Raw genomic sequence first — 26,569 nt, 5'->3', positions numbered from 1 at the left:
AAAGGGAAATAGGGGTTGGAATGGATGTGCTGTATGAAGTTGGATCATTGCTGCTGTATATACTTGTCTATCGTAAAAAAAGACTTTTTTTTAACTCACAGTACGAGTGCCTTCTGGACAGCTTGTGTTTATAGACATCTGTAAGACAATTTGAGGTAACTGATCAAATCAAGTTCCATTTATAGCTAGAATTTTTCCATTAGTTAAACTTCCCCACACATTTTTTTAGATGTGGAAAGGATATATAAGAGCATCATTTTGAAACCTCAGTGATGTATAATTTGCTGCATTTACAACAAATCATGCAGGCAATACAGGATCTTGTTTGAGTATATATTCTAATGCACATTGACTCATACGAACACTATGATTGCTTGAGTTAAAAATGAGAGCACTGCCTTCACTACTGGTATCAAATGTCTGTAGTAATAGCACTATATGGACAGTATGTGTGAAGAATAAGCTATACACTGATATTTTGGGCTCAGTGCAGATAAAGAGCCTCCAGTATTTCCATTAGTGCTTTTCTGTCACCTCTTCCTTTCACATACACTATGGCTGTTAGCCTACACACCTCAGCAGTGCTGAATGGATATGAAAATTTAATTTAGTCTATATGGCCCATTCTCTGATCTAGGATCAGTTGGTTAAGAGGTTTGGAGTATGAAAGGATGCAAATGGGTTTTTTGTGCCTTTGTTACTGATCTGTGGGCTGTAGAAAAGAGGTCCTGGAAGAGATGCAGGTAGTATAGCCAGGCAATTATTAGAAACTCCCTTTCTCAGAGACTGTCAGCTTCCAAAATCAGAAGTCGTTTTGAAATAAGGGGAAAAATTGTATGTGCCCTTAGCTTGCTGCCAAGAGAGGCTAGCCAGGAGCAAAGCCAGCTGCCGCCATGCTCTGCGAGGAAAACAGCTAAGCACCCCCTAGATGGAGCAGGGCAGACACTGCATAGGAAAAAACAGTCCACTGTACTAACTAAATGGATGGAGTCATTTTCTGAGGACTTCAGCTAAGAACCCTTTTCAGAGATCTTAATAGCAAGCTTGCTGCTCAATGTGAGCCAGAAACTAGACCGCAGATGCCGCAGAGGACAAGCGAATCCACAGTCCACCCCACTTCATTCACTAAGGATTCTAAGATTTTGACTAAGCTTGACAATTTTTAGATGGGTCTAAAGTTATTAAGATCTGAGGCATCACCTCCTTTGTGGAGCAGAATTACTTGTGTTGTTTTCCAGATACTGGGAATTCTCATGATAAAATAGATGTAATGTAATGAACAGAGTCACAAACTTAAGAAAAAAAAAGGAATCCAAACTATCCTCTCGTGTAGTGTTGATGACGTTGAGGGCTTTAGCTACTGTGTGAGAGGAGAAAGAGTGAAACCATGTATTACAGCAGGGTTGTGTCCACAGTCACATTTCCAAAACAGTTGTGATGCTATGCAAAATGTAGATAAAAACAGAATGCAATGATGTGCAAATCATTTAAACCCTATATTTAATTGAAAATAGTACAGAGACAACATAGGTTGAAACTGAGAAATTGTATTGTTTTTTGAAAAATATATGCTCCGTTTTGAAACCAGTCCATTGCAGGGCAGACACACAGACATAGACATTCATACATCCCTAGGGGTAATTGAGCATGTCCAATTGGGCTAATTGCAAGTAATTTAAGTCTTTGGACTGTGGGAGGAAACCGGAGTACCTGAAGGAAACCCACGCAGACATGGGGAGAACATGCAAACTCCACACAGAAAGGACCCTGGTCGCCCATCTGGGGAACCGAACCCAGGTCGTTTTTACTGTGAGATGACAGCACTACCTACTGGGCCACTGTGCCTCCAGATGTGTTTCCATATCAGCCTTATTAGCATAAATATCCAGCAGCTGTAAAGTGACTGTTAAGTGCTTGGCAGAGCTCTCTCTGATCAGAAATTTGTAAGATATGGGTTTAGATAGGCACCAATTTGTTCTTGAGTGAATTAACTCTTTTCCACAATTTGAAGGAATTTGAAGCTGAATTTATAAATTACTGAAGGTGATATTCTGCTTTAGCTTTTCTGTTGTAGTAAGTGCATTTAATCCTTGGCTGCCTGAATGTAAACCGTTGGTCTCTGTCCTCATTTGTTATTCCTTGCACTGAGCAAGGAAGATATTTCAGTTTTGAATTAGGGATTAGATCTGTCTTGAATTCTGGCATTTTTATAAAGGGCTTGCATGTTTACATCAGACCAAAATGTTTTGCGTTGGTGTCCAGCAGCGGGAACCAGCTTGAATGCTGCGCATTGGTGTCCAGGGACGGGAACTGGTGTGCATTCCGTGCGTTGTTGTCCAGCAGTGGGAACTGGTGTGCTGCAGTGGGAACTGGTGTGAATGCCACACGTTGGTGTTCTCATGTGTGGACTGGCGTCTCAGATATTTCAGGGCAAAGGGAGGCGTGCTGAACACAATGAGTTCACAATGACGCTCCATTGGGCGTGAGGCATTTACCCTTTTTGGATCCTGCACCCAACCGAGGCCTCTCTGTTGCTCGCTCTGACATGCTTTTTGTCACTTGCTCTTATAATTTGCTCAGAATGCCTTCGCTCTCTGAAAGCTGGGGCTCCTTTAACCTGTGCCTTATATGAGGTCAAGTGGCAGGTGTTCATGGGCTGGTGCTCAAAGAACCTAATAGACACGTTTGCTTGCTCTGTGGAGACAGTGCTTTCATTCCTGCAGGAGTTACTCTAGATGGGAAAATCTCCTTCTACTTGAAAGTTTACGTTGCTGCTCTCTCTAGCCAACTGGCTCCAAGCAACAACCTATCTCTAGGTTGCCACAAGATGATTGTGGCCTTCTTGAAAGGGGCACAGAGACTTCGCCCACCCTGCTCAACCCAGCCACCAGCCTTGAAGCTCCCCATGGTGCTGGACTACATATGTGGTGCTCTGCTCAGGTGATGTCAGACTGATCAGGTCTGCTGTGTTGATGACAGCAGCCTCTAGAAGACAAAAGCACTTTGAAGCTCTGATGCTGTGTGTGTGTGTGTGTGTGTTTGTTGTGATTGTTGAGTATGCCACTCAGCACCAGAGAGCCTGTACTACTGCTTTATTGGTTTTTAATTGACTCTCAGCAGCACAGCTTTATTTGGCTTGTCATTCAGTTTGACTGGCAGGCAGGGCAGGATAGGCTGTTATTTTGCACTGATTATGTATCATTTTCTCCCTCTGCCCATTGCACCTAAAGTGTGTCTTCATGGCCATCGAGCCTCTGGTTTACATCAGTAGATTTTACAGTAGATTAGTCATTGTTATAAAGCTTGTTGTACCTGAATCGGTGGTGTATTTTCTACAATGTATATGCCTTGTTGAGTCTGAGGCCGTTCAAAGCTTCTACATAAGCCTTTTTACTCTTAAAAGACTAGGCCTGCAAAGGATGTCTCAAGCTTCCTTGCCTCGACTTTTTCCTCTGTTTTGTGTCCATTACAGGTTCAGTGCACTGCATGTTGTATCTTTCTTGCACATGCTTCTTGTTCACAATGGGCACTTTTCAAATTCTGCACATTGTCTGTATTACTATAATGCGCTGCCGATTTTTTGCTGTGACAAAAGCTATGCAGTAAACCTCCTTACATGCAGGAAGGTTTGAGTCCCTGAACTTCTCTTATCACAAGTGCAAACAGATGGTTTATCACCATTAGGCTAACAGGAGCAGCCTAAACAGGAAAAGGCCACTTTCCACCAGAGGGGTGCCAATTAGCTACTAGTGGATCACTCCGGTGTGAGCGTGATAATTATGCCTGTTATGAACCATAATTATCCTTGACATTCTCTGCTAACTCTGTCTGTGTATGTGTGTGTGTGTGTGTGTGTGTGTGTGAGAGAGAGAGAAAGAGAGAGAGAGAGAGAGAGAGACACAGAGACAGACAGACGTTCACTCTGGAAATGTTTAATTAGCCAGGGCTCTTTGTGGAGCTGGGGAAAAGGTTATGGGTTGGGTTTGTTATTACCATGGAAGGTTCACTTCATACCACAACAAGTGGTTGTTTTTGAAGTGTGCACTTGAGAGAGATCTCTTAGTTGGCCATTATAAAGACTGTATGCTGGTATTGCTATCACGTGTGGAGCAGAGGAGAGATGTGTCTGTAGAATCTACCACAGTATAAATTACAGGGCTTTACTATTTGACAATAGTTGCAGTCTTATGATGCACGATTATGAATGAGTGTGTATTTGTGTTTTGGCATGTCCTTATGTGTAAGCATCCGTGCCCATGCTGCTGTGCACCGTTTCAATCTACCCACCACTCCCTTCATTAACCATCATTTACTCTTCTTGTGGCTGTAGATGGGAGTATGGTGCCTTTCCAAACATACCAGCTGCTAGCCTGCTTGCATTTGAGCAGATCTGAGCTGGAGAAGAGGGATAACATGCAGTTTGGAATGTGGTCCCTGTGTCTTGCAAATAAATGTGTCAGAGCTGCTGGTATCATTCATTGGTGCATTTTCTTCTTGGTCCATCAAAAATTTATTTTACACATGATGGTTTGCTTAGTTGAATGTTGTGGGGTCCCAGTGTTTTTCTAAATTGGTCAATACTGAGTCCAATTCAATATTTGCGTTTTAGTAGATTATACCGTCACACAGCACACATTTTGAGTACAATAAAATAGGTAAAAATACAATTTAGGCAAGATGTACTAAGCTGCTGGTAATTTGAATTAAATTAAATTAAAATGCTGCAGTAAAATCACTTCATTTTTAGTATAAACATAGTGTTGCTCTTTGATCTGATCTGATTGAAAAGTTTTTTTATTGTGTATTTAATAATGAATCTCATTATGCGGTTTTCATTAGATTGACTGATTTTATGTTTTAGCTGGGTAACTTTTTTGCTTCTTCTTCCTCGTGTCCAGCCATCATCTATATCATGTCCTTCCAGTAGTTAACACAGGCGAGCGTGGCTGCATTTGGTTCGGCCAGGTCTTCTGTGGTGCACTGTGGAGCAAAACTGCATCTTATGAGGTATTCCATGGTTTGGAGTTCACCGCACATGCATGAGTCCTTTATATTCATGCATGAGTTATTATATTCCATTTCTTCAGGGATGCCTTACAGCAGGCGGTTCAGGGTTTTCCAGACATTCCAGGGTTGGTCATGGCCGGAGACAAGGCATTCATTTGGTGTGATCCCTCTCTCCATCCATTGGGCTGTCTGACTACCTAGGCTGTTCCAGTGTTTAAGCCATTCGCTGACCCTGGCATTGGCTGGGCTGGACTCCAGTATGTCTGTGGTGTCCAAAAAACTGCTCCTAGAGCTAAGTTGTTTATGGGCAACAGAGTGCACATGGAGTAGGTGCCGTATGTCATTGGCTTGCTTTGTCCGCTCAGCTTGGGTGGTAATTGCTCTCAAGATGTAAGGAGGAGCGATGCCTGAGAGAGCATAGAGACAGGGTACTGGAGTTGTTTTAGGGCACCCAGTCACTATCCTACAGGTCTCATTGAGGATAGGGTCGATTCTGTGTGCGTGGCAGGATCTGCTCCATACTGGGCAGGCGTACTCAGTGGCGGAAAAACACAGGGCTAATGCTGTTGTTCGCAGCGTGCTTGGGTGGGCCCCCAACTTAGAGCTTGTTAATCGTAGCAGCAGGCTGTTTCTGGTGGAAACCTTGGCTCTTGTCTTCCTGATGTGTTCTCTGTAACTCAAGGTACGGTCTAAGGTTACTCCCAGGTATACTGGATACTGGTTGTTTTCTAGCCTCATGTCGTCCCAGGTTATGTTAAGCTCCCATTTTGCTTCCATGTTTTTGAGGTGGAAGCTGCAGATTTGAGTCTTCCCAGAATTTGGGCGCAGATGGTTTTGTAGATAGTATGTTGACATATCTGAGAGGCCATTTTCCAGGGTTGACTCAGCTTCTGGGAAGCCATGCTGCTGCGTTGCCAGGGCTAGGTCATCTGCATAGATGAACCTGCTGCATCCTTCTGGTAGGTCCTGGTCTTTGGTGTCTCCTAATTTGTGAGTGGTATCTGAAAACGGGTCCTTTTCAACCTCAGTTTCATATTGCTCCAGCAGCTGTGATGATTCCTCTGTGACACCAGCTATGTGTTTCTTCCGGCATCCGCGAGGGATGTGAGCACGTGCTGTCTTCTTCACAGCCTGGGCAAACTTGGCATAGTTGTCAGATGAAGGTTCAATGTCCAGAAGAGCGTTTTCCATTTCCTCTCTATAGTAGTCCCATTTGGCCTTCTTGAGGTTGAAACAGCATCTAAAGGGGACTTCAGACTTTGTTATGGCAGGCTTTATAGTGATTGAGATTGGGCAGTGTTGTGACTTTGGGAGCGGTTGTAGCACTGCTTTCTCACTCAGATGTGCTAGTCTCTGGCTGGTGAAACACAGGTCTGGGTTGTAACGTCTTTTCCAGTGGCCGCTGTTAAAGGACTTTGGGAGTTTAGCGTGGTGTATTAACTCCAGCCGTATATTTTCCATCCAACTTTTGACTAGTTCACCATCACTGTCAATAGAGTCATAGCCCCACATTGTGTGGTGAGAGTTAAAGTCTCCAATCACAACAGCATACTTCTTTCTGCATTTGGATGGTAGGTCGGGCCATACAAAGGGGCTGGCAGGTGGTTTGTACAGAGAGGTGATGGAAATCTCTGGCATACAGACGGTGATAGTCTCCACATTTGTGTTTGAGCTGTTGGTATGAATGTCACTGACATCCAGCTGGGGCTTGAGGAATATGGCTGATCCATACTTTGGACAACGGATTTCAGCTACCAGTTTCATGCCTGACAATTTTGGCCATTTGCTCATTGGGCTCGAATGGGTCTCCTGCATACAGATGATGTCCAATCCATTGCAGTGGCTAGCTAGCACATCGGCCTTTGTTATAGTGTATCTTTCAATGTTAATTGAGGTCACTACTAGCGCTGGCATCCTGTGTTATCAAGAAAAGACTTGATTCTCGTTGGCGGTCGGTGGGTGCAGAATTGGCTACTTCAGTCAGTTACTGTAGTACAACTCCTGTCATCAGCATTGCCCGGGGTGCGCCACGTGGAGGCTTCTGCATGCATCCCACTTTTTTGCTTCAAAATAATGCAATAAAATCCCCTAATTGTTGGTATGTGCATAGTAGGGGTAGGAATTACTACAGGCCCCATGGTACAGCTTAATCATGATATATTAAGACACAGTATGATTCTTTTGTGATATTTAAAGATTTTTTTGTGCAGTACAGTGCAAAAGCATAAGGCTCATTAGATTTTATTACATTTTATGTAGTATACCTTGTGTGGCTGTGAGCCACATTTTAAACTAGAAGAAGAATGTGTTCATACATTTTCTAATTTGAGGGCTGTGGAGGGAAAAAATAAGAACAATAAGAAAAAGTAAAAAGCCAAAAACATGACGAGCAAGCAATGCAGTCTCAGCCATGAGTAAATGCAAATTCAACAAAAAGTGGTTGGAAGATGACAAGTATCATGGCTGGCTGAAACCATCCAGCAGTTAATATAAGGTGTGAGGTAAGCTTTGTTGCAAAACATTCAAAATTTTGTTTTAAAGCACTGGATTCTCACATGAAATCTTAAAAAGCATAAGCGCTATTCTAGCCCTCAAAAGTGGTATGCCTATCGAGTCGTTTGCTGCTGCTGCTAGTTTGGCTGTATGTACTAGAGGTGATTTGTCTACTGCGAATATGTCTACTACCATACAGTTTTATTTTCAGTAATGAGAGGGCAGTTATTTTAGCTAATGTGCACTGAGTATTTCTGTTGTCCAGATTCAGTAAAACAGATTCAGTAAAACGGTGTATACTGTAGTCAAGTTTGTCAATTTCTTTTGCCACAGTAACGGCATTACTTTTTCCTTTTAAAGGTATTAAAGTGATCTTAAAAATCTTTAAAAAAAATTATGCACTTAAAAATGTGCAGATACCTTGACAATACATTTGAAAAAAATGAAATAGTGGGAATTTTGTATGTCTTTAAAAAAGTAACATAGTAACAGACTCCTTACAAACAGGTAATGATGACAACAATATAAACACTACACAAGTCAGTACAGTAAGTTTTACATTCTCCATACATTTCAAAAAGTGCAGTTGTGATTGACTTGAAGTGTCCTATTGTAAGCCACCCTGAGGTGAACTTAAACTCAAGACCCCTGGTTGGAGGGTCAGTTTTTAATCTGAGGAAGCTACCCATGAGAGATTAGTAAGGTTGGACCCAAGTGCAGAGCAACTGGAGAACTAGAAAACAAAATGAAAAACAAGGAAGCCACGAGCAAGGATTACACCTGGGACCTCAAGATACTAGGGTGGGTGCTTAACTACTGCGCTACCACAGCAGTGTTGGCAAGTACTGCATTGAGGAGTTTTAAACAAAGAGAGAAAAAGGCAGGAAAAAGGCTAAGAGAGATGACAGAGAAAAGAAGCTCAAGAGAACATTCTAGAGCTTCTACCCAAAATTACTGGTCAGTCACCTTGCCAGAACTCTGAAACAAAGACTCACAGGCCTTAAGTAGCCCTACATCCAGGTGTTGGCCATTGTGCTTGATTGGGGGCGGGACCCTGGTCCTGGTACCACACAATACAGGCTTCAGACGGGACACATGGTAATTAGGGTTATCTGCATAGAAGGGGGAATGGATAGTCGGTATGATACAGGGTTGATTCTCCAGACTATCTTGAAAGGCCCGATGTACCAAGGAACCAGCTTCTGGGATTCCACACAGAGATGTAGGTCCTCAGATGAAAGCCAAAGGAACAAGTCTCCACCTCCGCAGTTCTTTTCTAAGGGGGGTTGCATTGCATGCCCTCTGCTGTGCCTTACAAAAAGCATTGCTGATGGGACCCAACATTCTCCTCCTGAGCAGGGAACATGGGTGTAGCATAGCCGAACAGGCACTTAAGCCCAAGGACCAGTACCATAGGGTGTTGTAAGCATACTCCACCCACATAAAATGTTCAGACCAGGAGGAGGGGCTGGATAAGGCCAGACATCAGAGGGTGTGCTCGAGATCCTAATCCCTATTAGACACTGCATCCCTGGGGAATCTATGGACCCAGACCATATGACAGAGGACCATAATGGCTGCCTCCCTGGCCGACGGAAGCTTCTGCAATACAATACATTTGTTTGCCTTAGAGAAGTGGTCGACTATGACAAGACTCACAGTTTTGCCTTGGGAAGCAGGCAGCCACATGATGAAGAACAGGGAGATGTGGGACCACATGTGAGATTGCTTGTTTGCTGCGGGGCTCCTTATTGTGGGCAGGCCACCATGTAGACCTGTACATCATTATCCATGGGTGGCCACCACAAGTGGCGACTGATTATCACCAAAACTGTAGGTTAGCTTCGCCGGGATGAGCTGTTGCAAGAAAATGGCAGAGGGGTGGAGCTTCTGATTGGGACCAGACTGCTAAAACAGAACTGCCCTATGCTGACCTCTGAAGCATCTACCTCAACCATGAAGGGGAGCTCAGGGTCTGGAAGCTAGAGAACTGGGGCCTAGGTCAGGCTTCGTTTGACCCCCTCCCTCTTGGTGAGGCAGTCAGTGGTGCAGCTGTGGTGCTAAAATTCTTTACAAATCATTGAAAGAAATTGGCAAAGCCCAGAAAGCGCTGGACCAAATGGAGCAATGTAGGGCATGCCCAGTTGACCAAGGCCCAGATTTTAGCAGATTCTATGCTCAGTTGATTCTGTGAAACCACAAAGCCCAGGAAGGCAACCAACTGAGCATAGAACAGGGACTACCCCAGATTAACAAACAAATGATTCTCCAAGAGCAGTTGGAGAACGCTGTGGACATAAGCTATGTGTTTGTCCATAGTTATGTTGTGAGTTAAAATGTCATCCAGGTAAATGAACACGTGGTCAAGTGCCTCCCTCAGGACCTCATTAATGTACTGCTGGAAGACAGCCAGAATGTTTAAAAGTACGGAGAGCATGACGAGTATTCATAATGAACCGATGGAGGGATAAAGGCCGTCTTCCACTTGTCGCCTTCTTTAACCCGGATAAGGTTGTAGGCGTTGCACAGGTCCAGTTTAGTAAAAGCAGAAGCCTGCTGCAGTGCCTCAAAGAGGGTTAGGGTGTAGCAGTCCTTGACCGTGATCTTCTTTAGGCCCTGGTAATCCATACAGGGCCAGAGGCCCCCATCCTTTTTACCTACAAAGAAAAACACTGCTCAAGAACAGCCAGCCCCAGGGGGGTCTAGTGCCAGGGAGGAGGTCTATGGCAATGTTGCAAGGCCGATGCAGGGGCAAGTGGGAGGGGCTGGGTCTTATTCTTACTTTGGACCTCTTGGAAGTCCGAGTACTCTATGGCCACTCAAGAGAGGTCAGGGGAAGCCTCTGCACAGAGGTTGGGGACAGGCAAACTGGAGATCTGGCAGTGGGGGGCTCCACAAAAGGACTGAACGGGTAAGCCAGACCAGATGGGGATTGTGACATTGGGAAGCCTAACACTAACTGCAGGTCAGGAGCACTGAACAGAAAAAAGGAGATTTGCTCAGTGTGCTGCCTGACCTGCAGCAAGGGACCTGCTGCAGACCTGAGAAGAGACCACCCCAGACCTGAAAAAATGTCCGTCAATGGCAGATATGGGCAAGGGGCAATCCAGTGAAACAAGGGGCAACCCAAGACCCTTGGCTAGAGCAGCATCCTCACTGGCTTACCCCCATGAAATAGAGGCATCGAGGAACACTCCAGAACCCTGAGGAGAAGTGAACGACTCTGTCTTGGGCCGCCTTTCACCATGACGGACCTGGTTGTTTCCTGAGAGCTCAGGTCAGGAAGGGCGAAGGTGTCCTGAGCTTCCACAATAGAGTCACTCTCTCATGCCGGCCTCTCGCTCCTGGTGAAAGGGTTGGGTGTGCCCCAATTTCATGGGCTGAACACCTTTGTCGGAGGACTCCTGATGAGCTGGGGACATAATGGTCACCGGAAGGGGGCTCAGGGAGGACTGGGAACACAAAGCCTCCTGAATCCTGTGTCATTCTCACAGCCTGTTGTCCAGTTTGAGGATTAACTCAACCAACTTATCCAAGGTTGAGAGTTGTTCGCAAGGAGCCAGTATGTCCTTGAGCTCCTCAATCTAGCCTTGATGGAGGGCAGTCATTAGTGCTGCCAGGTTCCAGTCGTTCTCAGCAGCTAGTGTACAGAACTCCACAGCATATTCAGCCCATGATCACTTTCCTGATGTATGTGAAAGAGCCAGAAACCAACCTCCCCTCTGCAAACTGGCGCATGGCTGCCATGAAGAGACATGGCACATGGCTGCCATGAAAAGATATGCGGAGGCGCAATCATCGTGTTGTTTCTCCCACATGGGGGTTGCATATGAGTAACACTTGGTGGCTGGGAGCAATGGCTCAACTTGTGGGGTGAGTTTGCCCCTGGGAACCGGCTGGGCTACCACTGTGGCATTAGGACTTGGGGCAGGTGAAGACCCAGAGACAGCAGGTGGAACAAAGGTGGGTTGAAGGGCTACAGTGATATTCCGCAACTGTGCAAGTGCCTGCTGTAGGACCTGTTAACGTCTCCCAATGGCTACTCGTTGATTTGCAAGAGTAGTCTGCTCCTTATCTGGTTGCTCAAAATCAGGCCCTCTGGTTGGAGGGTCAGTATTTTTGTTTATCTGAGTGAGCTACTGATGAGAGATAAGTTGGACCCAACTTACATGAAGTTAATTTAGTCACTTCATTTATATCAGAAGAATTTATTTGCAGCTGAATGTTTTGCAATTCATACTGGGCCGAGAAATATTTTCAAATGTTTTAATAGAAATAGATAGCCCACATTTTTGCTCTGTCCCTGTGTTTTTAGTGGGGAAAAGCAAAATATGGACTGTGGACTGGGGCCTAGAGTACCACTGCCTAAAACAAAAATGAAATACTATTTGGACTAGGGGTCTGACATTAGTCATTTTTTCTGGTTCTTAGAAACGAAATTTTAACTTACTTCCTTTTCTGACGAAAAGGCTTTTATGTGATCATTGCACATTTCTAACACAACCATGACTGAAAACACTTCTGGCTCAGTTTCCTGCCCACAGCTATTCTGGATTGGTTGAAAGAAGTATTTATGATATTGGTTATTTACTTCCATGTTTACTAATAATTGGTTTTGATATTGCCCCTGAAAAATACATAACAGTTACTCCTAATTTTGGACTGTCAGGTCTAAAAGCAAGCCCAAGTAGATCTACAGTTGATAACTGGGGCTTGGGGCATCCAGGTCTATTTTGATCAGAAGTCACGTTCAAGAGAAGTTCTGTGAGATCCCTGGTTCTGAGAGTCAGGAATATTTTTTCCCCAGGCGAATCTTGTAGTGTGGAGGACAAAAAATTGGTGAAATCTGTTATTAAGTCTCTCATCCTTTAAATGTCTGTTAGGATTTTAAAAATCCTGTGGTTTGGTCTAAAAATTAACTTCTTTTGTAAATGTTAAACAGATTTCTAAAAAGGAAACTTATCTATTAAACTGATTCTGAAGCACCCAGCAAATGACATGCATTGCATTCAGATGTCTGGTCCTAGATACCATGTGTAGAGTCCTTAAACGAGAATAAAAAACTACAAACAAACTGCTTGAAAACAGGTGCACTGATATTTTTTGATATTGAATCCTGAATATAATGCTTGTTATGTGCAATGCGACACCATTGCTGTTATACTGGTATGTATTAGGAGAGAGAATGTTTTATTGATTAATTAGATTAGTACTGAGTATTTGCAGTGTTGTTGCAAAGCTGCCACTCACAGTGTACTGCCATATTGTACTTTCATACCTTAGAGAAAATATGTTGCATTTTAAGAAATATAGCAAGAACAGCATGATAATCTGTATGTGTTTTAAGGTTCTTCAACAGTGTGTCACTATTTCTAGCATTAAAAAAGCACAAATTCTTTTCATTCTTTTTTTGCCCCTTTTTCATCCTCTGAGAAGGAATGCCAGGATGTGACGTTTGCAACATAATTGAGGAAAGCAGTGTAAGCATTTCACAGGAGAGGCTGGCTGTGGTGAGCAGAGGTCATGTACGGTGGGGCTGAGGTGAAGCTTTTTTAGGCTTTCTCTTCTTTCTCTCTTTCTCTCTCTTTCACTCCTTCTCCGCCTGCCCTTCAATCCCCTCCTTGACCCCCCCACCCCACCCCTCAGCTGACTCTGCCTGCCGGCTCCACTCCATCAGCACCCTTTTAATCAGCTGTAGCCACTTTTTCTACCTTGTTGCTTAGCAACCGCCTGCACAAGCTGCACGAACCATAGAATACCAAATAAAGGGGTGGCACTCTTTGGGGGACGGGAGAAAGTGTGGGAGACTGCTGGATGGAGGGAAAGGGAGAAGAAGCATTGGTGATGAGTGGTGAAATAACAGCTGTCAGGAATCTGAATCTGAAATCTGAAAAGGGCATGTTCAGTAATTTTTTTCATGCTGCATTGGCTTGTTGCTAAATGGCTAAGTGGGGTGGTGTGCGTTGTGTTAGCATGCTGAGTTAACACTAGCTCTAAGTGCTGCTCTGCTCAAGGGCTTGTGGAGTGAGAGACTGAAACGTAACTTTTGTTCAGATGCTATTAGCCAAACTCCCAACCATTAGGCACAGAATAGGTCAGCAGCAATTAGACTCCTGGTAGAGAAAGAAAGTGAGAAAGAGAGGAGCTGAAATGAGAGATGTTTGCCATCAGGGCTAGAAGCCTTCAGCACTCACCCACTACCCAACTCCTCTCTGTCAATTTACTGCTGCGAACCACAGAGGGCAAAACAAGTAAATGGCCTGAAGAGGACACACACACACACACAGAATCCTCTTTTTTAACAACAATTTAAGTACTAAAGTTACCTACTAGGGATGGGCGTTTAAACCATTTTTTCTATTCGAATATCTAAATTTTTAAACAAGCAAAGTCATATTTCCAATAAAATTGAATATCGATTTGAATAAACATGGACACACAAAAGCTAACATTACATAAAGCATGGGATACATGTCCCAACTGCTCTTGTTATGACATTATTTGATGTGCAGATATTTACTTTCAAATATGTTGAACGTTAACAGTGGTTAACTTTCAAATTCACGGTCTATGTTTAGCTTCAGCATGGACATTTGAAGTTTGTAAGGCACTTAAACAATATATTCTTTACTCCCCATGTTAGTTTTACAGACTGCTGCAAGCTCCTGGTATAGAGAGTTGTTCCAATTCATGCCAGCATGTTAAGCACATGTCGGCCATCAGCTCTAATCTTTGTGGCATTGCGGAGTGCCGACTTCTCACGGCAGACGAGAGGTGATGGTGAGCTGACGCCTTAAAAGGCGCTCTTTATTCTTTGTAGGGTTGATGTGTTTTGGCCCTTAAAAAGTTGACAACATTATTAACTGTTTATGTGCAGTCGCCAGACCTTATGAATGGCTAAACTGAGAACAAAACCATTGGTGATTTATTTTTCTTCCTATTATAATATAGCCAGTGTTGTGATATTGATTAACAACTTTGTTGTGTAGACCTGATTTTGACCCGAGTGGCTTTTCGTGTTTTCTAAATAGGCAGTCTTTTATTTGACTAAAGTACTAGAATGTAATAACTGCAGATTTTTCAGTCGCCAGTTTTCAGTATTGATCAGACTTAATATGCAGCCATAACTGTAATGTCTCAGACAACACATGGGTTACACATAGTGAAATTCATGGGCCTAATCTGAAAATGTTACTAGCCCCTATTATGAACTTTTAAAAAAATATATTCTAAAGCTCTTTTCATCCTTTTCTATGGTTTTAATTAAGCTATTGATAATTGGACAGAAAGCTGTTGCTTTACTTTGAGTGCAGCATGTTTAGCTATGTCTCTTTTTGTGAGAGGTGTAAGTTAGACTCTTGCTTGATGGAGAATATTATACAGTTAGAAGTGTGCATCCAGAAAATTAGAAAAGAGCAGGGCTAGTCAGTAGGGCTCAGACTCGCTGTTAGAAACTCCAGGTGCCTTAGGGAGAGATAGCAGGCCCTCGACTCCAGCAGCAGAGCCCTCACAGCGGGGCGAATGGGTGGCATGTCGGTGGCATAGTCGCAAAGCTAAAGCTAAAGCTACCCCATGCGAGCACCACTCCTCTCAAATTCACGTGTCCAACAGATTTGCCTCACTCAGCGAGACACCCTCTGAGACGCCTGTTGACAGAGCTCTGGTTATAGGTGATTCTGTTTTACGGCACGTGAAAACAGCTTCTCTGTTAGGGGCACCTGTAGCAGTTAGCTGTATGCAGGGAGCCAGGGCGTGGGCATTAGAGGGAACATGAAGCTGCTAGCTAGCTGTACATACAATCATTCATGTAGGTACTAATGACCTTTGTCTGTGGCAGTCATAAATAACTAAAGATAACATTAAAGAGGTGTGTAAATTAGCCCATGATGTCTGATGTCGGAAGATGCTCTGGCCCCATCCCAGTTTGACGTGGCTCTGAAATCTACAGCAGGTTATGTTCGCTGAACTGCTGGTTGTCTAAGTGGTGCTCAGAAAACAATGTGGGCTTTGTAGATAGTTGGACTACTTTTGAGGGGCAAGCCTGGTCTTTTGAGTCAGGATGGTATCCACCCCTCGCGGGAGGGTGCTGCTCTCATTTCCTGTAGTATAGCTTGTAGTCTCTCAAGTAACCATCAGTGTAGGATAGTCAGTTGCTGACAAACCAGGGCCAAGGCCAGGCAGCAGACAAACAGGTTAATCGACCATCTGCTAGCTGCCTTGAGACACAACATAGGTTCCACCCAACTGATACTATGTCTATTCCCAGGATAAAACAAAATTTCAGAAAACCTCAAAAAGTTTGTTCTGCCAATCTAATTAATATCAGACCAGTTTAACCAGTTTGCAGTGACAGCACCTTTGGTCTAACACTAGGACTGCTTGACGTAAGATCTCTTACATCTAAGGCCGTCGTTGTAAATAAAATTATCATTGATCATGATTTTGATGCTCTGTGCCTCACAGAAATGTGGATTAGATCTGATGAATACTTTGCTCTAAATGAAGCCACCCCCACAGGCTACAGTTATGCACATAGCCCTTGTTTAAGTGGCTGGGGGCCAGGGGCACTCTTAGCTTCACTCAAAATAAAAAGAGGCCACTCATTATTGCAACCATACTCTTGTAGCGGGACCATTTGAACCTCCTATTTTCCCTTTCACCATAAAAACATAGATACTTGGATTAATCTCAGGTTGGGGTTTGCCCATGGACAGGGATCTGTCTCACAATTGTGTTAATTATACCCACAGAATAACAAGACTTTAATAAAGGGTAATTTATTGATAAAACTACATAAGCACTAAATGATGGATTACAAAAAGTATATAGGCACTAAATATTAGGCTAACAGTTAACAGTTAAGGGATTTGTATGGTCCTATCTGTCCCTCAACCCAGGCTGATTGGTGGTGCCATCTTGGCCTTTCTTATATGTGTAAGGCCAGATGTCTTTCTCTATGTAGGCAATTGAGAACCAAATTTCAAAAAGTCATAACTTATTTTGTATCAAGAATTTACTCTGGTTAGGTCCTAAAGTCTCCTCAGGGTGTTTAAAAAAGATGGGGTTTCATTAACGTCACACTTAAAATAGAGGGTCAGAGGGAGGTTCTGAGGTGGCCACCCCCTCACTGCTGCACAATGTTTCTTAAGGTGAGAGCAGATGGGGGTTGGGACAGTCTTTAGAGACAGGGCCATAAACTTTTAGTGGGTTTCCTCCAGACATCTTGAAGCCTGGAGATGGCCCTTTGTATGCCAAGTCAAAGATTTTACTTTGTTCAAAAAGTTCTAATCAGTTTAAGAATTAAAAATAGCCAAGTACACTACACTCTTGACTTAATTTTGACCTTTGGTGTAACATAGATCATTTAGCCATTTTCCCCAGAACACAGCAGTCTTAGATCATTACCTAATCTCATATGAAATTAGCTTTAGCTTTGCTTTTTAATATATGTTCATCACCATGCTATCATGTTAAGCAGAATATAACATCTTCCACAGCTAGCAGCTTTATCAGAAATGTTCCAGATCTGTCGGCTCCTATGAGCTGTCCGTCTGAACCTAACGTATTAGATACTATGACCGAGTGCTTAGAGGACACTTTTTGCAGAACTAAGTGTTGTATGTTTCTTTGCCGAGCTGAACAACTGTCCATCCTTTGTGCTTTGGTGCTGTTGCTTCATCTGCCTCAATTGGGTGCTCGATGCTTGTTCTTCTCCTGGACCAGTTTGACCACCATGAAGCTTCCTGCTGTACAGCGCTGGGCAAACCTCACCTGTGTGCCACTGACACTCCTGTTGATGCTACTGCTGCACAGACTCGAACTATTTAATCATAGACATTGCTTAACCTGTTTTTCCCCTTTTCTGTATTATGTTATTTTATACTAATGTTAAAACCTTATTCTCTGTTCATATTGCTCTTTTGTTATTGTTTGCTATCCGGTGTTGACCAGAGAAGGATGGGTTCCCTTTTTGAGTCTTGGTTCCCATTAAGGTTTCTTCCTCTAACGCTTAGGGAGTTTTTCCTTGCCTTTCCTTGATTTTTCTGTAAAGCTGCTTTGTGACAATGCCTGTTGTAAAAAGTGCTATATAAATTTGACTGTATAGTTTCTTTTGAAAAGGTGCAAGATATTGGTTATTCTGTCTATTTGGCTTGGAATCAGTCAGAGTGGTAAGAAAGGATGCATTGTATTGTCTGCCTGTTAGATATGTTTCTTTTACCTCAATGCCTTCCTGTCTTTAATGACTATCATACTATATGTGTCTCTGTTTTTGTTTTTTTTTGTGTAGTTTTTCCTTACTTGCTTTTCTCTCCTTCAGTTCACATGTCTGTGTTATGATTCCTGTGTCATAAGACAGACTGTTTAGCTGTAGCTGTCTGTCTGTCTGTCTGCCTGCTTGTCTGCATGTGTGCCTGAGCATGAATTATTTGGCAGTATCAGATCTCAGACCCATCTGCCTTGTGTAGTCTGGGAGACACTACTTTATCTACACTTGAAAGAGTGCATTGCCTATGTGCATTTGTGAGTGGGTGAGTGGTTGATTGTGGCGACTTTGTGTGGTGGGTTCCGTTCTGAAACAGAACGGAAGAGCAGTGGAGGAGCAGTGGAGGAGCAGTGGGGGAAGGCATGTTCCAAAATCTAAGTAGCTCCCTTGAGTAAAACGAGCACTTTGTTGTAATATTCATTTCAAAATGCGTTTGATCTGTGATTATTCAGTGTTTTGCATCGCCTTGTTTCATTGTTTGAGGAGACATGACAGTTCCTGCTCATTAGGAGAAGTACAGGCATCAGGAGAATCAATTGACATGTCATGATAATACAAAAAAGAACACCAGAATGTGCTGTGTATGTATTAGAGAAAGAGAGAGAAAGAGAGAGAGAGACTTTCCCTTGCCTCAGTGGACGGTCCCACTAGTGATGTCGTTCTGCTTAACTTCTATGAAAGTACAGAGTTTGACAGCTACCTGGTACTGTCACAGTCTCTAGAGGAGCGGAGGTTGGAGGAGGCCCTCAGGACCTTGCAGAGAAGTGTTTTGAAGGTGTATAGTGAGCTGTAACATAAGAACTTGAAAGCGAGAATGAACAAGTGGCTGAAGAAAGTGAGATGAGAAGAGAATGTCAGTACTGGGGATAGAGTGGAGGGGAAAATGAAATGGGACTTGTTTTATAAACCCTGGGTTACTGGGAACATATACGTAATCAAACACATGCCCACATTTGCTCCAAACGGAGAGCTTTCCAACTTATTACAGTCCAGGTGTTTTTGCCAGCTCTAAAGTTTTAGTTTGCCAAAACTTAAATGTACTTTGCACACATTTTAATTAAATTTAGCTTACTTTTAATGATGTTAAATAAGTGAAGACAAGGCAGCTTTCATTACATGTATATTTGAGATCCACACATGCTTTTTTCCAGGCTGAAGTAATGTATTGGGATAAGGCCATTTAGGGTTGCATACGGTAATTTCCTGTTTTTTACCTGTTTGCACTGCTCAGGGCTCTAACTTTCCAGAAAACATTCCAAGCAGTTCTAGGCTGTCCCAAATTCCTATAGGTCCAGTGTATCATTATATAGTGCTGGGGTACTCAAATGGGGCCTGCCTTCACTAAGTACTTGTGGTGTGGTATATGATTGAAAGAAAAAAAAGACTAAATAATAGACCATCCAGTTATGCTACATTATATTATTACATACGTCTTTCTTAAGCTATGTTAGCTTTTTAAACATAAATTTGAAAAACAAATAAGTGGCTGCAATAACTTGGCTTACTGTAAGTTCATAGTTACCTACTGTGATCGTGGTTTCCTCCAAATTATTGGGTATTAAAGGCTATATCTTGTTTTCCAACTGCCAAACAACATGTTGTGGTTGTGGTGTAGCATTGCATCTTAAAGACAATGTTTTATCAGCCCATAACTACTTAAACCCTAGCCTTATTATTTATTTATTAATCTGAAGGCTTATTATCTCATAACCACTATGAATTATAGAATATAATTTCACTCAGAGTGATGAGGGGAAAACTGATGAGGAGAAGACAAGACTTAGAGTTTAAGAGCTTAACTTATATAGGCACTCCTAACCATCTAGAAGGTTTGACAATGTAAATTATACAACAACAATGCAGTGTCTTGACATAGATGAGTGACTGATGCCATGGGTTTGTAGGTTTATGACTGATTGACTGTTGTCATGAAGTGTATTATTAAGGATTTTTTTCAATGGGAATACCATACTTGGATCTATAGTCTTCCTAGTGCTGATTTACAGTTCTCAAAACTCACCACTAAAACCATGTATTTGCTCCAGATAGAGACACATCAAATCATCTGCAACTAAATCTGTATTACAAGCTGGATGATGATGTTGGATCTTTTTTTTTGTTCCAGTTTGGAATAGCTGTCTGACCGTAGAGAATATAAGTTGGAAATACATGCATATATTGGCTTGCAAAATTATACATGGTCAGGGAAACTTAGGATGTAGAGAAAGTCTAATTACAGGGACTGGCTTCCTTCAATCTGGCAAGGACCTCAGATAAATTATTATGACCACCAAAGATCAAAATATTTTGTTTGCCTGACATTGTAACAGTCGAAGAACGCTTTTTCATGCTATATAGAACCCTTTTTAAAATGTTCTATATAGAACCCTCTACAGCACATTCTCCATGAATCTGAAGAGCTCTTTCACAATGCAAAGAACTATACGGAACCATTTTGTTTACTAAAGAACCCTTGAAGAACCATCATTTTTAGGTGTGTACACATGTTGCCCCTTTTATCAACTGCATTTACCATATAGGTGTATTCGCTTTTTTTTTTACAGACTTTTACAGTTTTTACAGACTGTAGTCCATCAGTTTTTTTCTGCATATGTTGTCCCCATTCACTCTGTTCTTCAATGGTCCCCCAAGGGCCATGACAGAACACGGAATATTTGGGTGGTAGATCGTTCCCAGCACTTCAGTGACACTGACATGGCATTGTCGTGTTAGTGTGTTGCAGTGCTGAGAATGATCCACCACCCAATTAATACCTGCTCTCTAGTGGTCCTGTATGCAGAGTAACAGATGGACTACAGTCTTTAATTGTAAACCTTCAAAGTTTACCTGTGTGGTTCTGATAAAATGGACAGTGAGTTCAGAAACAAGAAGGTGTTTTTAATGAAGTAGCTGGTCAGTGTATATAGCAACTTTATGATGATGTTTTAAGATGTCAAAATGAAGTGATTCTGAGCGCAAAGTGGAGAGAGAGAAAGCAAACTGGAGTTAATGTGTCTCAGTACCCAGAGTGCTGAAGACTATCATGCTAGATCTGCGTAGACATCCTTACTCTGTTCAAGAAAAAGAGAAAAAAGGAGGGCTTAATACTTCTGGCATGGAGTACATGAGAAAGGTCATTAAACATGTAATGTCGCTAAAGCCTGTAATCTGATTTAAAGCTGAATAATAAAATGATGAATCCGTCTTAGAGGAGGATGAGAGCTGAGTATGGCTTATGGCATGTGTAGACACTTTTGCACACATGCACACACACACACACAAGAAGGCTTTTTTGCAAGTTTTATCTTGGATTATTATGCGTGAAGGTGCAGAATCGCTGGGAAAGCCTGCTTGTGATGGAAATTATCAATTCGTTAGGAGTCTTATAGTGACACACTATAGAGAGAGACCAACTGCTAGTCTTGTTCTGTATGTAGATAGCATTTGTGTTTTTGGAAGGTAGTGGGAGACAGTAGCAAAAGTGATCAGCAAAGAAGTATTTGTGTTTAAGGAAAATAGAGGCTTTGTAAGTCCTCTGAATGAACTAGAGCTAGCATACCTATTGAATCCATTACAGCAATGGAGAAGTTACTTAATACACACACATACCTGTAAACACATATACATGTGAGGTGAGTAGAAAGAGAATGATGAGTCATTGATCAGTTTATGTACTTAATCACAAGTTGAATTCTAATCCCACAATATTTTTGCCATATTCCGTGGTTGTTGACAGCTTTATATGTGAATACTCTCCCCACAATTTCACAAAACAGCAGTGTAGGCCATGTGAATATTGAAAATAGTCAACAGAATAGAACTTTAATAGAAGAATAAAGAATGGGGGAACAAATAAACTCAAGATTTTTTTATGTATTGGCTTAGACTTGTCTTTCTATTTGGACTTGTCTTGATCACAGGCATCTGTCTCATGAAATGTCTTGTATTTTTTGTATTTTCCTTCTTTTAATTGTTAATGTGCGTGGACTTGCACTTAAGCAACTTGATAGCGGTTAAATTGGGCCAGAGCACACCTCTGATTTGTGAGAAATTTTAAAATGTGAATTACTTTAAATACAATTTTTCTGAAATATATTTTACTGTTCCATGTGACCATGCTGAGAAATAACCTCTGAGGTTTAGACTAGAGTCCCAACATTTACAGATTCTCACACCTCCTCCCTCAAATTGATTGTTTTTTTTTGTTTTTTTTTTTTGCCATTGCATGTTTAAGTTGCACAGCCTCATACCATTCTGCCAAATTTCACCATCAAGTAAGTACCTGTATGTCTGATGATGTTTTAACTTGATAGACTTGTTTAAATTCAATTATACCTCAACAGGTAGCCAGGATTATTTGCTGGGATTTATCCCGTTTAAACAAAAGTAATTCTAAAGCATTCTGTCGGTTATCTGGCCAAGTGGGCAGAGCCAGATATGGGTGTCACTAGCTAGAACATTTGTTCATACAGCAAGCCTGTTGCATGTAAATGTTTTTTTCCCAAATTTTACAGCCTTGCATAACTATGATGATTAGCTTACCGTTTTGCTGACTGTTGCTAAATGTACTCAGTAGTTTTAAAAGCAGGTTTTTTTAAAGACTTTCATCTTTGTCAGACAAAATCAGAAAATATACTTATATAATTTTAATGACAAGACTGGCAGACAGGAAATACTATAATATAATTATTGAGGAGACACAACATACTCCTGAGACTCGGCAACAATTTGGTAACCATAGGCGTCTGAACACTGTCATGAAAAATTGTCAGCAGGGAGCGGTGGTGGGCTAGCTGCTATCTACCTTGAAAATAAAGGAAACTGCTTTCTATGACATAATGTTTTTGGAACATGTGATCTTAAAAATTGAAAAAATGTTAGTCCATCTCCTCTGCTAGTTGTATTGAGGTATTTTATTATGATTTTAATTTGATGGAGGTATTTTTGTACATGTAGTTTTGTTTTGTGGAAACTTTACATTGTTGCAGTTATTTGTACTGGAAGCAGATAAAGACTTGCAAAGGCTTGGTCTTGAAAATAACTTTTTTGGGTTTTGGTCTTGACCTGGTTTTGCTCTCAGTTGAACTCAGCCTTGACTTTTTCTCTGCCCCCTTTAGACTCAATCTGGCCTCAGTCTTTGAAATGTCTTGGACTCAACAAAGTCCAAGACAAATCATCTTCACTACAGGCCTGCCAAACAACTCCTCACGTAGAAAACAAACAATAGAGGATGAAGGGTCCTCCACTCAGCAAGTCACTTATCTTCACTAATACTGGTACTGGTAGATTGTTTCACTATGCCTTGCCGACTGTATTCACAAGGTTTTACTATTGAGTGTTGCTGAGAGGATTTGTGCAGGAAGTAATGCAATTGATTAGTCTGTAAGCGGAGGCTAGTAAGAGAGGCACTGCCATATCGATCCTGTACTTGCAAGAAATCTCTTCTTTCTGATTCTGTTGGCCTGTAACTGAAGTGATTTATTTATTTTTATTTTTTCTGGTGGCAGGGGGTTTAGGAATGATTATCTGCAATACTAGATTCTTATGTTTCTAAGGTGTGTGTTTTTCACAAAAATGACAAAGAAAGGTATTATGTTTTTGCAAGATTAAATCCTATCCAGTTTGGAGGTAAAAATTTTACTGAATACTTTCCCTCCCTGTTTCTCTATCTATATTTCTCTCTCGCTCTCTGTCTCCGTTTGTCAGAAGGATATGGCTCTGAAGCCTCATGAGCGGAAAGAGAACCAGGCTCTACGGCTGCAGAAGAAGCGACTAGGCCGGGTGCCTAATGGACTGAATGTGGACCTACGTAAGAGCTGCCTCCACAACCAGCAGCAGCATTCAGACCAGGAGAACCGTCCACGCCTGGCCCGAGCACACAAGAAGAAGAAAAAACATCCCAAGAGAAGAAACAGAGCAGTGAGTTTTTGTTTACCTCTTCTATTCAGGCTGGTGTTTGGAGCTTCATCAAGAGATGAGAGCTGATGGATTTTTTTAATGGCTTATGAGTTGATGGCAAGAACTTTGAGTAACAACAGCTCACCACCATCATCTGTATCAATACTATCACATGATATTGATATTAACTATTTAAATTAGTTTTGGCATTCAGTGATTGGATTGATTTTCTTGGATCATTTGGATAAAAAGAGTGATTAATGCAGGTAAAATATGAAATAAAAAGTAATGCAATTAAAATAAATGAAATAAGGACAAATGTAGTATCTTCAAAGGTAAGGTGTCATATGAGGCTTCTGTCTTTCATTCAAGCGCCTTACAAAGGAGGTGTAAGAATCAAACTCAAAGACACAGCTTGAAAGGACTAATTGCCGATGATCATTAGTCATCTACTTGCCTGATCTAATCAGGGAGTTAATTAATGTGACATAAGCTTTTAGAGACCTGCAGAATCTTTTTAGTTGTAATTATGGTGTGGGTAAGAGGAAGAGGTGTGTGGCTATTTGTAAAGGCTAAATTGTTATATTTTTTGAAGAATGGGATAGAAAGATGGAAATGGAGGGTAAAGGGCAATTATGAGGTGTTGAGGGAGAGAGGGAGAGAGAGAGAAGACTATAGAGGTTTAACAGTACATTGTGACACGATACACTAGGGCTGAATGATTTGAGTAAAACAACTTATTTTGATATTTCTGAATAATGTTGCATTACAAATGTGATTATGTTCTATAAAAAGACCCCCCTCCCCGTCTTTTTTCAAAATCATGTGCAATTCTCATTATATCTTTCATTAATCATTCATTATCAATGCACTTGAACTTTTCTTCATCCAAATTTTCTAAAAAATATAATGAGAATATTGAATAGTGAAACCTGTATCATGAATCGAATTGGATCATGAGCTCAGTGTATCGTTGCTGTTCTCTTTTAAAGTGCTAATTAAATTAGTCACTGTTATTACTATGAGGTGTCATTTAGGTGTGTGTAGTAAATGAGAACATAAATGTGTAAAGGGCTTTCCTTGTCAGTCCCCTGATATTGCTAATGAGTGTTTATGGCACATTTGCTCAGAAGTGTTGCTGCTGCAAAGTATCACTTAAGCACTGGGGTGGACAATCACTCCCTCTCTCTCTCTCTCTCTCTCTCTCTCTCACACACACACACACACACACACACACACACACACACACAAACACGAAAATCTCATGATAGGAATAGCAAAGGTCATTATAATATCAGATCAGACACAGTAGTGCTGCTGGAGTTTTTTAACATTTAAAGCTCACTGGAAGAAGATAAGTGTAAGTTAATGTATTGTGGTAAAATATACAGTACTGGGCAAAAGTCAGTCTGCCCTTTCACTTAGTTAATTTCCAGTAAGTTATTATTTTCAGTGTCAGAAACAAACAGCAAACTTGTTTGCAGACTTTTTTGTTTTATTTCAAAGCCTGTTTTATTCTCTTGTTGTTTTTATTATCTCTTCATAATTTTATAATAATTAATCAAATATAGTTAGATGTAATGCCATAAAATGCATAATACCTTTTAATCATGGATCTGTTTAACATGACCCGTGAGCCTTGTAAGCTGTTCACACCTGACACTCTTCACACAGTTTAAAGCAGTTTGCTCCATCTGTTGGTCTAAGATTAAGTACACCTATACAGAACAGAATGAGATCTAAACAAACAGTATTTATCAATCAATCAATTACACCCAATTTACACCTCTACTGACAAACGTAAGGATAGCACATGAAAAATTATAGATAATATTATTATTAATTTTATCAGCTACATCAGGCCCACTCAAAAAGCCTCTCCAAGATTTCCTTTTATACATTTACAAATATAAAATACTATATTATACAATATTATACAATGGCTTGGCTGAATACTTGATGGTTATTATTTACTGTGAGATGGGCATCCACTCTGCCCTGTAAGCATTTTAAATTCAATATTTAATCAATGTCAGTCCATTGCTTCCCATTTTGTAGTAGTCCAGAGTTGTAACTAAACCTTGACCAAGTGACTAGATAATCATTGCCTTGTTTAAAAATGATGTGCACCTATGAGGAGTGTACCATCACCCCCATGTACTGTCTGTTCTTGTCTCCACAGTGCTGCAAGGCACGAGTTTCATTTTGTGCATGCGCATATGAACATGTTTATGTGTGTTGTGGTTATCTCTGCAGTTTATAAACCCTGTTGCCTGTCGCCATTCATCAAATGTAGCTCATCAACTTGTGTTTGTTAAACGTTACTGTTATTTGCTGACATCAAACTTGGAGAGGAAAGAACAGAAGTTTACTTGACTAGAAGATTACTGCTTCATCCCATACATACAGACACCCACACCCACACACACAAGATATACATATATTGAAATTGAAAATGGTATTGTATTGTGGTACAAAAACAGCAATACGTATTGTATTGTGAAATTTGTGTATGGTTACAGCAATAATACAAGCTCTGTGTGTGCATTTGATTGCGTGGTCAGCAGTGGGTGCACTTAACTTACCAGAATTCAGTAATTAGAAGGGATCACCAAGCATGTAAATGTTCTGCATGACCATACAGATGCTTGACTGGCTGTTTTATGCTGCAGCATTATGGATGTGGCATGTAGCACAGTGAGGCTTAAATTGGAAGCCTGGCGTTTCAAGCCTCTTATGCATTTTCTGAGGTGAGACAAAGGTGGGTGCCGTCCGTATTTCCCATAGAAGGAGAAGGTCTTTCTGCATTCTTTAAAAACTCATCTAAGGAATGCAAAGCATTAGGTCATTTTAAGGTCACCAGGTCACATCTAGATTTAATTCTCCATTCATTTATTTTCTCGTCCT

At 41.5% G+C, this 26,569-nt stretch overlaps 1 protein-coding gene across 5 annotated transcripts in view; it reads left to right on the top strand.

The window, feature by feature from the left end:
- Nucleotides 1–26,569, top strand: part of auts2a (activator of transcription and developmental regulator AUTS2 a) — a 501,485-nt gene that overhangs the window by 68,311 nt on the left and 406,605 nt on the right. For all 5 annotated transcript variants that reach the window (XM_036560983.1, XM_036560986.1, XM_036560985.1 and 2 more), the window contains exon 3: nucleotides 23,471–23,683. In XM_036560983.1, coding sequence (XP_036416876.1) covers nucleotides 23,471–23,683 — 213 coding nt within the window. The remainder of the gene's footprint in view (nucleotides 1–23,470; nucleotides 23,684–26,569) is intronic.

The sequence above is a fragment of the Colossoma macropomum genome, unplaced genomic scaffold (genome assembly GCF_904425465.1).
Source record: "Colossoma macropomum unplaced genomic scaffold, Colossoma_macropomum, whole genome shotgun sequence".
Lineage (NCBI taxonomy): Eukaryota > Metazoa > Chordata > Actinopteri > Characiformes > Serrasalmidae > Colossoma > Colossoma macropomum.
This window is presented reverse-complemented; position numbering and strand designations above follow the sequence as displayed.